The sequence below is a fragment of the Sciurus vulgaris genome (assembly GCF_902686455.1).
Source record: "Sciurus vulgaris genome assembly, chromosome: 3".
NCBI lineage: Eukaryota > Metazoa > Chordata > Mammalia > Rodentia > Sciuridae > Sciurus > Sciurus vulgaris.
Window position 1 is genome coordinate 24,095,378 of NC_136463.1, and position 12,089 is coordinate 24,107,466.

Consider the following 12,089-nt stretch of genomic DNA (forward strand, 5'->3'; position numbering starts at 1 on the left):
TTTTTTTTTTTTTTTGTGGTTTCCAAGGAACTTATTTAATTAAAATTTTATAGAACTCTAGAAACCAGCATTTCTAACAAGCCTCTGATTAAAGTGTGATCTTGGGAAGCAATTTTAACTTTTTCTGTCAGATCACATAATAAAATAAAATTAAATGATTTAATTAAACAAAAATATTTATACAAATTATTGATATCTAAACACAATTTGGTTTGGAAAATGAAATGAAATAAAGTGAAAATCATATGTATATAGTTGTATTCATAAGTGTGCTAAATGAAAAGCTGTACAACAATGAGAAACATTAAAGGGTCAAATCCAAGTACAAAGGAAGACACTCCTCTGAATTCCCATGTTTCATCGAGCATCAAAAACCACCAATCTTTTGGTTCTTTTCTTGTACATTATTCTGTATCCACATTCTCTGCATCTGATTGGATCCCTAGATTTTATTTCATTTTCTGTGTGACATTCTCCACAGATATATATCATTGGCTGCTGCTTTGGGGGTTGAACGTCCTTCTGGGTGTCCATTCCTAGTACCTATACGGCAAGGAGACTTTTCCCCGCGTTTCCAAACAGAACCCCAATCGTCTAGGCCTCCATCCCTATTTCTTAAGCAGTTGGTGTCTTACTATAAAGAAAGGTGCAGCAAAACCTGATCCAAAGAATAAGGTCATCATAACCAGTAAGCGCCACTTGTTTTCCACTGAAAATGGCAAATTCTTCTCGGGGCCCTCCTTATAGTGGCTCCAACAGACCACCGAAGTAGTGAACCTCGGAATGCTCTGTCCCAACATGGCGCTGCTGGGGCAGAAGAGCGCAGAAACCGCAGGCGGAAGAAAAGCGTCACTTATTTATTTTTTATGTGGTGCTGAGGATCAAACCCAGGGCCTCACACTAGGCAAGCGTACTACCACTGAGCCACAACCCCAGCCCTGGATTTTTTTTTTTTTAAACCAAGTACATCATTAGTTTTTATAAACATTCAGTGTGTGAGAACAAGTGGGGGAAAACTGCATTACTGAAAGGGAGAGAAGTACTTAGCAAACTGAGGACCAGAATACCTTTTCTTTCCATGAGAAAATTAATCTTTTTATATGTGAATATGAAATTGTGGAGCAACAGAGGAGGAACTGCTTCAAGACCTTCAAGTAGATTGACAAAACCAACAATCAGAAAGACTGACTTTTAGGTAGAGAAGGAAAAACCTAGTGATTTTCAGCTGGTCAAGGGAAGGTGGACTTTGTAGTCATGACAGAAAACTTCAGAAGGGCTGATAATACATTTGAAAGGGACCATAAATGTTTGTCCAATAAAACATTAAGGATCTGCTATTTTCTAAATATCTTACCTTTGTAATCCCAATAACCTGGGAGGCTGAGACAGGAGAATTGCAATTTCCAGGGCAACTTCAACAATTTAGACTGTGTCTCAAAATAAAAATGAATAAATCAAAAGGACTAGGATATGTGCTTGCCTCGTATGTGTGTGAGGCCCAGCCCCACCTAGGGAAAAAAAAAAAAGAAAAAAGAAAAGCTTCTAACCCTTTTCTAATTACTAACATGCAGTACCCTGCTTAGTTGGTGTAAAGTTAATTTCTTTATTCGTTCAAATTTTGTCTGAGATCATTGCTTAAAATCTCTGTACCACAGTTTTCTTATCAAGCGGAGATAAAAATGAATCTTTCTTTTTAGGGTTGTTATGAGAGTTAAATGATGAATAAATAGTTCTACAAAAGTGCTATGTGCACAATATGTATTCAGTATGTTTAAGTTACTGCTATTGTATGATTAGCTTTCAAAAATCCTAGGAATACAAGGAACAGAAATGGTGACTTAACTCCTTTTCCTTTACAACATGTTGTAGAAGAAATTTGGCAGGAAAAATAAAATCTTCATTTCAAGATTAGTTATAATCTAGCACTAAGAATATAGGTGATTGCTGTCTATGACTTTAGAATGAGTATTACTAGAAATAAGAAACCATAAAATCTTTATTTTTAGATTAAAGAAACATTTAGCTCTTCTGTCAGTTAATCTGACAAATATTTATTGTGTGACTTGTCCTGTGTAAGGCACTATGGCTGATCTACCTTCTAAAAGCTTACAGTCTAATAGGTTAAAAGAGAATCAACACAAAAGATAGTAGAATGAATCAGATATACCTTCCCAGTTTTCATATATGAATATTTGACCAGTGTAACTCCATATCATGTACAACCACAGGAATGGGAAGTTATACTCCACGTGTGTATAATATGTCAAAATACATTCTACTGTCATGTATATCTAAAAAGAACAAATAAAAAAATTTAAAAAGAATAAACACAGAAAGATAAAAATTAATAGAACCAAAATCAAAGTGCTATGGATTATAGGGAAGTAAGAGAAAATACCCACATAGTGAATATTATGATTTCTGAAGGGGCCCAAGTGAACCTTCCCTCATTTTTGCTGAAGTTCTGGACAAATGGAGAAAGTAGGAGTGGCATATAGGGGCCAAAATATTAATTTCATTACAGTTGAAACCAGGTTGGAGGATATGGCTTTCAGTATGTGAGCCAAGTTGTGCCCGTTAACTGAAGGCTGTCAGGTAGATTGATGACCCTCACCCCAAGCAGTGCTATACTGAATCAAACTTCACTGTGTGCAAGGGAGAGTCTGACCCTGGAGAACCCTTGTTCAGAAAAGGTAGAACTACAAAGCTAAGACAAGTTATGCTTCATTCTTCTATATAGGATTTGCCAGTCAGGTCACTACATCTCAATAAATAAGTACAGAGTGTAACTCAGTAGTAGAGCATTTGCCTAGCATTTCAGTCCCCCATGCCACAAAAACAAATAACCTCTTTATTTAAAATTCCTCTTTATCTAAAACAGGAGTAAGAAAGAGACACCCTGTAAAAGAAAGGATTAGAGAATGTTTCACAGAGGATGTAACATTGGAGCTAAGTATTTAAAAAATGTATAGGTTTCTAGATAGAAGGTGTGAAGACACACAGTACAGAAGTATGTGACAAGATCTAGTGTAACTGAGCATTTGAAGTTCTCAATTTCAGTTTTGTTAACATTTGGAATTTAATTATTAAACCTGAACATTTAGTTCCTGAACAGTGATTGGCTCATTTTCAAGGATATTCCACATAAAAGGTTATCTGAATCAGCCCTTTCTGGTTTTAAGACAGCAAAGTAAAATTATTTCCAGGCTCTTTATGAAAATTACCTAAAAGCAGGGTATATAAGATCCATCTTTGAAATTATGAGAATGAACATAATCCTTCTTGTGTGGAAAGAGAAAATAAAGCATTAGTAAGTGACGTAGCTGAGGAAAGGAGGTCAAACCCAAGTTCCTATGGAAGAGATTACTGGCAAGAGACAGGTCATGATTTGTCTGAATACCACAGAAGGCTGGGATAAGATGAAGATACCAGAACAGGGTTGTTTTCTGAAAGTCTGTAATGGGAGACCTCCTCAGTACTCTCTCACTTTACCCACTCTTAGTGGTTGGGCAATAACTATCAGCTTTATGGAGTTTAGGAGATTTTTTTTTCTTTGAAAGAATTGACCCCATGTCCAGAGGAGAATGGAACTAAAATGCTGTGCTGAAAATGGGAGACAGGAACCAAATAAGTGAGAAGTCTACTCTCTTGTACAGTGGAACTTCCATTTTCCTCCCCTCATCCAGTTCCTGAATGCTGGCAGCCAGGTAAAAGATTAGAGCATTTTTTTTGCACAATAAGAGAATAAAGATAGCTGCATTTAAAAATTCTGTTTATGCATTAACAGGAATGTGCCTGTGTTTATTTTTTTAAACATATATAAACATGTTTTTGTTATATAAGCAGACTGCCTCACAAAGTTATTCATAACCAAACTATAGAACTATTCAGGTTTTAGAAAACTACAAAAGCCTGGGATTAGTGAAATGGGGGGCATACAGGGAGGGGGCTAACTAATTAAGGCTGCCAACATTTTTAAAATCATATCGTCGTGTTTATCTAGCATGCTTGAGTAACCTTGGGTTTAATCTCCAGCACTACAAAATAAAACAAAAAAAGGAATGCATGTAGATTTATGAAAAATATCTTCTGTGTGTGTGAGAAAATGAGAGAGAGACACACACTAAGGATTGAACCCACAGCCTCACACATGGTAGGCAGCAAATGCTCTACCATTGGTCATATCCCCAGCCTCTGTCTTTTTTTTTTTTTTTTTTTTTTTTTTTTTTAATTTTGAGATAGGATCTCATTAAATTGCTTAGGCTGGCCTTGAACTTGGGATCCTCCTGCCTCAGCCTCCAAAGTACCTGGGATTATAGGCATGTGCCGCCATACCTGGTGAAAAATATCATTGTCCTAGTTTTTTTCCCCTTTGTCTTGGATCACCACCGTTTACAGTTAGGCCAAAGAACAGAGTTATTAAGCCTGTGTTCTAACTCCTAATTTATTCAGACGTTCAATGATGACACTGGCCTGCTTTTTCCTGCATCTGCATGGATTTTAATTTTGATACTTTTTATGTTTAAGGAAAGTAACTGTATATAATCCCAGTGGCTTGGGAGGGTAAGGCAGGAGGGTTGTGAGTTCAAAGAAAGTCTCAGCAATGGGTAGGGCAACTCAGTGAGACCCACTGAGTTCAATCCCAGATAGGTATCTACGTTGCTTTTCTTTCTTTCTTTCTTTCTTTTTTTTTTTTTTTTTTTTTTTAAGGTACTGGGGATTAAACTCAGGGGCACTCAACCACTAAGCCACATCCCCAGCCCTATTTTATATTTTATTTAGAGACAGGGTCTCACTGAGTTGCTTAGTGCCTTGCTTTGCTGAGGCTGGCTTTGAACTCATATCCTACCACAGCCTCCTGAGCCACTGGGATTACAGGTGTGTGCCAGTAGCCCCATTAGACCTATCTTAATCCTTATGTAAATTACATTACTTATTTTTCCTGTTTCTTTTTTTGGTAAGAACCTTAAGTTTATCTAGCTCAAGCTTTTTCTTAATATAAGAATCCAGTCTATGTGAGCTGCGGTTGTGGCTCAGTGGTAGAGCACTTGCCTAGTACATGTGAGGCACTGGGTTTGATCCTCAGCACCACATAAAATAAATAAATTAATTAAATAAAGGTATTGTGTTATCTACAACTAAACAATTTTTTAAAAATTCAGTTTATGATATCCTTATTATTGAGAAAACTGTTTGACCAATAATGGAGAGAGCTTACCTCTTTACAAATTTATTAAGGCCAAATCTGTTTTAATATAAATTGTTTCAATTTCTTCTAGGTTGGTTATCAGAAGTAATAAAGAGGACAGTTCTTCAGTATGTAAAGATATTTGATAAAACCATTATTAACATTCTTCCATTCTAGAATTTTAACATCGCTAATACCTTTTTTCCCCTAAGGCTTCATTTAAGAACCTTTCACTATGCTAGAATCTGTCCTTTTTTTAAAAAAAAATACTTTTTAGTTGTTGATGGACAGTATCTTTTTTTTAAATTTTATTTTTAATGCGGTGCTGAGGATTGAACCCAATGCCTCATATATGCTAAGGCAAGTACTCTACCACTGAGCTACAACCCCAACCCAGGATCTATCTTTTCAATGATATTTAGCAGTTACTTTTCTCAAATGTGATGTTAAGAGTTACTATTGATCATCCAAAATAGGATGGTAATTACCTCTTACCTGGTCTTTGTTTCCCATTAGTGTAGCCTAAAGTTTTTTTTTTTTTTTTCTTTTAAAATTTGTTACAAGTCATATAACAAGCTCATGATAAACTAAAACTCAAGTTTTTTGTGAAACCAGGTTTTCTGTTTTGTGTTTAAGTAACTGGTAATTGTTTAAATGCAAGATTTTAAAACTTACTTGTCTTCAGTTTCCTCTTGAAACCATCCTATTGGAATATTTTGAATTCCAATCCTATTATCTGATGAATTATTTATGCTAATGAGCTTTGTAATCTCCACAAGATTAGTAATTATACTTTTATGATTTTAGCTAAGATATTTAAAACTGTTGCATGGGACTTTTAGATAAACATGGTAGTTTGACCTAATACATCTGGTTTCCTTCAACTAGTACTCAGATTATAATAAAGGAATAAAATCGCAGGGACAAAAATGAGTGGAAGAAGAAAGGATGGTAGATGAGAAAGTTGAACTATTCTTTTGAAGGTAGAAAAATGGGTAGGTCTAGGGATGTGACTTAGTGGTAGAGTACTTACCTAGTATGCTCAAGGCCCTGGGTTTGATCCCTTGTACTGTCCCTACCCCCAAAAAAATAAGGAGAAATGGGTGTTAAATGACTTATCCAATAGGAAGAAGCTATACCCTGAGTTATTTGCAGAGAGTTCTGTCAGTGAAAACAAGTATACCTAATGTAACCTCCAAAAGGACTCGGGACTCGGTCACAAAATATCTTTAAAAAATTTTTTTTTTAGTTTTCTATTAATCTTTTATTTTATTTATTTATATGTGGTGCTGAGGATCTATCTAACCCAGGGTCTCACACATGCTAGGCAAGCACTCTGCCACTGAACCATGCCCCAGCCCTCACAAAAGATCTTATGAGATAAGGATAAGCTTATATATAATGTATATAATATATAGTTTATATGTTATAAATAATCATAAATATATACATTTATATAATTTATCATAAATAACAAAATTATAAATTTTATATATAGTATATAAGCTTATATAAGACAAGGATAAGCTGGGCATGGTGACCTGTGCATGTAAATCCTAACTACTTGGCAGATTGAGGGTAGGAGGATCACTTGAATGGAGGAGTTTGAGACTGACCAGCTTGAGCAGCATAACATGAGACAAGGATGAGATTTGAGATTTAAAAGCAGGTAACAATTAGAAGTTTTTTATGAAGCGGTTAAGTCACGTGCATATTCCTACCTCTCCTATTTCCATTTTTTCCTCCGAGGAAATGAAGGTTTAGGATTCTGAATCCAGGAACATCAGATATGTGAAGAGGTTAGAGTATGGGGCCAAGGAAGCTAAGTAAAAATCTGCTTATAGACTGTGGATCATTGAAATTACAAAGAACGTTCCTTAGGGCTGGAATTGTGGCTCAGTGGTAGAGGACCTGCCTGGCATATGTGAGGCTCTGGGTTTGATACTCAGCACTGCATATAAATAAATAAATAAAATAAAAGATCCATTGACAACTATAAAAAAATTTTTAAAAGAAGGAAGTTTGTTCATTTAGTGTCTTAACACCATGAATATAGTAGACACCAAGGATAACCAGATAGTTGAGAAAAGCCTCCCAAAAAAAAGGTCAAACAAGCAAACAAAGGAAAAAGAAAAAAAATCATGGCAGGGAAAAGGTTGGGGATGGGGACGCAGTGGGGAGAACGGGTAATACTCTCCGAAAAATGAGGTATTTGCATCTTCAGAAGGACAGGGTGTTATTTTTTAGAAATCTTTGAACAGATATAAAATAACTTTTGAAAATAAAACATGTAATAACGCCCTCACCCAACAGTAAAATGTTTGAAAGTAGATACATGGAGAACCCTACTATATAGAATTCTCAAATCTCTTTGTCTTTTTATATTAAAATATTCAGTTTGGTTGTCTATTGCATGCTCTAGAGATTTCCTTCCAAATAGATATCCATTGAAATGCTGACTAATATCAAACATCTACTTACATCATACATTCTTTATTTGTTATTATTTTGTGGTGCTGGGAATTGAACCCAGGGCCTTGCACATGCTAGGCAAGTACGCTACCACTGAACCATTTTCCCAACCCTTTTTATCGTTTTGTTTCTAATAGTACAATTATCTCATTTATATGACCCAAGAGCTATAGTGTATTTACGAGGTCTATTTGATATTACTTTCCCTTTTTTCTTTCTAAGTTTTTTCTTCCCTTCTTCTTTAAAGAATATTTTTGTTTTTATTTAACTTTGTTTCTTTTGGTTCCTTTGTGAATCAAAAGTATAATTTCTGGCATTCAGTTAAGAAATCTAGGGTAGTACATACGAGTTTTTTATGTCCTCTAAAGCAGGGAAATACTTTCTCTACAAATAATAGCATTGATACATTAAAATAATGTTGCTTTGGAACTAGTTCCATAGCAGTAAGGTGATGTAGGATGTGCATTTGTGAGTGAAATATAAAATGACTATCTGACTTATGTCTTGGAAAATTCCATGGATTCTGCTAGTTTTCAATTTCTGACATACCTACTAGGATTTGTACATGAGGACATGAAATTACTTTTTCTTGATTTACCAATTCTATGGCATTTTGGAATCTGGGATTGGGTTAAATGTTTGCTGATCCTGAGTCAAATCCCATTATTGTCTTCTAGTGTCTACTTCTTGATCTTTCATATGTAATAAGACTGGGAATAGAGAGGAGATGGATATGAAATTATATTGCCACTGTGAATTTTCAGTTTTTTTTCCTTTTACTCATAACATCAAAAGTAGTTTTGTTAGGGCATGGAACATTTTCAGAATTGAGTAGCACCAGTTCAAACTGAGATCCAATTATATCCAGAAGTTCATGAAAGTTCATAGAGCTCAGAGTATGTTGTTGAGAATGCCAAATAAATAGAGGAAATGCTCAAGATAAATCAGAATAAAAGTGTATGGATAGTCAGTGAAAATTACTTCTGCACTGAGAGCAGTGAATTAGGAATGGACATAGTTTTTGGTTAAAGTAAACAAAAACAGAAGTCAGCATAAAAGAAAATTTGGGATGTTGAGTCAGATGTTAGAAGGTGCCAAAGAAGAAAGTTTGACCTATTAAGTAATATGTCTGTTTTCTAAATGTATTCGTCCCTTGATGTTTTTATCTAGAGTTGTCTTTCTTAGGAGATATATTATTTATGACATGATAATGCAGTGGTAATAGTTTGCTTTTAAAAAGCAGTGCTATTTCTATTAGAGACAACATGTTGGGTGGAGAAATTATATATTTATTTATTTATTAGATTTATTTAGCCATACAAAACTGTTTTCCTTTTTAGATTCTGGCAAGAAAATCAACCAATTGGAAAAACATCTGGTGTTGGTTGAGTAAGGGAATGGCATAATCAGTAAAAATTACTTATAAGAAAAAAATATTTAAAAAAAATTTCTGCAATTTTAATTCTGATTTTTTTAAAAATAAAAATTCTTACTTTGTCTCTCCCCAGAATTTTTCTCTTACTTGCATTTGATTTATGTTAGCTACCTTTGTATGTCACAATTTTTTTTCAAATCTGTGAAAGTGAGATTGTGAGTCATAAACTTTCAACCTACAGAACCTTTTTTTTCTTTTGGTACTGGAGATTGAACCCTGGGGCATTTAACCACTGAGCTACATCCCCAGTCCTTTGTATTTTTTAATTTTGAGACAAGGTCTCACTAAGTTGCAGAGACTGGCCTTGAACTTGTGATCCTCCTACCTCAGCCTCCCACGTAGCTATGATTACAGGTGTGCACACCATGCCCGGCAAAAAACTGTTTTTGCAGTACTTGCTGTTCCTTAACCTTAAACCCTATAATTTAGTGCCTTAAAACAATGATTAATCCTGGCAGTTCTGCTCCTCTCTCCAAAGTCATTCATGAGGTTGCAGTCATCTGGTGACTTGACTTGTGCTTAAATATCTAAGAGATCCTTTATTATAGTCCAGGGTCTCAGGGGTGCTGTCAGCTTGTTCTCTTTTTCTACATGGTCTCTCATCATTCAGGTTAGTCTAGACTTTCTTAACATGGCAACAGAAATGATTCAAGAGGGCAAACAAAGCCTTAGTGTTTCTTGAGGTCTAACTTAGAAATCACACAACATTACTTCTACCACATTCTTTTGGTCAGATCAATCATCATGGTCAACCTAGATGCAAGTAATTTGAGGAGCAGCAAGACCATATTGCAGGGGCCAGGGTAGTGCTCAGTGGTAGAGTGCTTGTCTGGCATGTGTGAGGCACTGGGTTTGATTCTCAGCACCACATAAATTTAAAGAGTAAAGGTCCATCAACAACTAAAAAAAATATATGTATTAAAAGAATTTCTTTAAAAAAAGACCATATTGCAAACGGACATTGTTACAAGAGATAGGATTTATTGTTGGCCATTATTTATTATTTTCATCAGTATGTATGTAGTTTAATTTGTAAATATATTTATAAAGAATGCAAAAGGACATTGAGTACCGTTCTGGATTATCTGTAAGTAGAATGAAATTTTCATTAAGAAAAGCTTGCTAGAGTAATTTTTAGAACAATGGAACTAGACTTATAAAAATTTCTTTTTTAATTGGAATTAATGGTTTTATTGTTGAATTAGTGTTTCTAAGCTGTGCTATGATAGATGGGGTTGTATAGAAAAATGAACCTCTTTTCTTCTGCTCTCACATAACAATCAACACAGAAGACTGCTGTGAGCTCAAAAGAGGTGAGGATTTCTCCACACTAGCCAAGTGATCACTCAGTTCTGTAGTGTATGCACTGGATGTCCTTTGATTGAATTCAGTTTTGATACTGTCTACCTGGAGATAGCATCAGATGAGGAGTGCTCAGTCTCCAAACTGTTTCCCTCTCACCCACTCTTTAGATGCTAATTGCAGGTCCTGGATTGTTTTACCTAATGCTTATGACAAACTGGCTATAAACCAGAGTTCCTAGAACCCTTCAATAATTTATTTGAGCAGCTCACAGAATTTAAGGAAATATTATTTACATTTACTAGTTTATTATAAAGGTTATTTCAAAGGATACAGATGAAGAGATGCATAGAGTGAGGTATGAGCGAAGGGATGCAGAGCTTCCATTGCTCATTTTGGTTTTGCCGCCCTCCCGGAACCTCTATATTCAGCGATGCAAGAGCTGTACAAACCCTGTCCTAGGGTTTATGAAGGCTGCATTACAAATGCATGATTGATTCAATTCTAGGATACTGGTGGTCATCTTAGCCTTCTTTCTTTCTTTTCTTTTTCTCTTTTTCTTCTTCCTTCCTTCCTTTCCTTCCTTCCTTCCTTCTTTTTTAACTGTATTGCTAATGCTGACCTCAAACTTGCGATTCTCCTGCCTCTGCTGAATTACAGACTCCACTGTGCTTGGCTCCATTTAACCTTTATCTCCTTTCCCCTCCTCACATTGTGGTGTGGGTTTGAAAGTCCCAGGCCTCTAATCCATCCTTATTTTCTCCAGTGACCACTTGCCATTCTGAAGCAACCTAGGGGCTGCCAGCCATGATATCTAACCATTAGCTTTGAAAAAGAAACTGTCATTTAGGAGATAACAAGAATTTTAGGAGTTATATACCAGGAAATGAGGAGAAAGACTAAATATTTATTTCACAATATTACATGGGTTTATTTTAGTTCCAGAGACTGAAAGCACAATGTGACTTCCTGTTATAGTTTCTCCCCATTACCAGTTTCCCCTTAACAACTACCAAGCCCATAAACTAGAACTACAGGATGCCTGGTGAGGCATAATTTAATTTTTCCAGCTTTATTGAGGTATTTTTGCCTAATAGGGGTCATTATTATAATATTCTACCACAGTGGACTTCCGGCTCAAAAGATTTAGATTCTTACTGCATGTAAAATTATCTCTTCCCATGGTCTTACCCCCAAACAGATTAGTTTGAAGACTTTTTACCTTGTTATCTTCATCAAATTTAGAGGCAGAGAATGCTCCTCAGGTGTAGTTCTTATATCCAGATATTTATAAATCATAAGGTTAGCTACCCTACACACCCAGCATACAATGGTGTGTCACCATAAGGTGGTTCAAGGTAGTCTCTCCAGAGACAGAAGAGACCGCTACTCAGACCTTCCAGGCTCTTGGCACATTACAGAAAATAATTTAAGGACTCTTCAGGTTTTAGCAAAGCAAAGTAGCTTCACTAGAAAGTCAAAGTGGAAACACACATTCTTAGAATATAATGTGAGCTATATAGAATCTGAAGCCTTTTTTTTTTCCAGGCACTGAGGATTGAACCCAGGGGTGATTTACCACTGAGCTACATCCCCACTCCTATTTATCTATCTATCTATTTATTTATTTATATTTTTTAGTTGTAGATGGACACAATATCTTTATTTTTGTGTTGGTTCTGAGGATCGTAC

The 12,089-nt window shown here is 35.5% G+C and overlaps 3 protein-coding genes across 12 annotated transcripts in view; 1 reads left to right on the forward strand and 2 right to left on the reverse strand.

Moving 5' to 3' along the window:
- Nucleotides 1-12,089, forward strand: part of FBXL20 (F-box and leucine rich repeat protein 20) — a 107,728-nt gene that overhangs the window by 23,101 nt on the left and 72,538 nt on the right. The gene's annotated exons all lie outside the window — the stretch shown is intronic.
- On the reverse strand, nucleotides 242-609 carry LOC306658512 (DNA-directed RNA polymerases I, II, and III subunit RPABC4). The gene has a single exon (XM_079135566.1). The coding sequence runs from the start codon at nucleotides 532-534 to the stop codon at nucleotides 358-360; it is 177 nt and encodes a 58-aa protein (XP_078991692.1). The 5' UTR covers nucleotides 535-609; the 3' UTR covers nucleotides 242-357.
- Nucleotides 608-1,682, reverse strand: LOC306658511 (cytochrome c oxidase subunit 7C, mitochondrial-like). Its single transcript, XM_079135565.1, has one exon. The coding sequence runs from the start codon at nucleotides 798-800 to the stop codon at nucleotides 609-611; it is 192 nt and encodes a 63-aa protein (XP_078991691.1). The 5' UTR covers nucleotides 801-1,682; the 3' UTR covers nucleotide 608.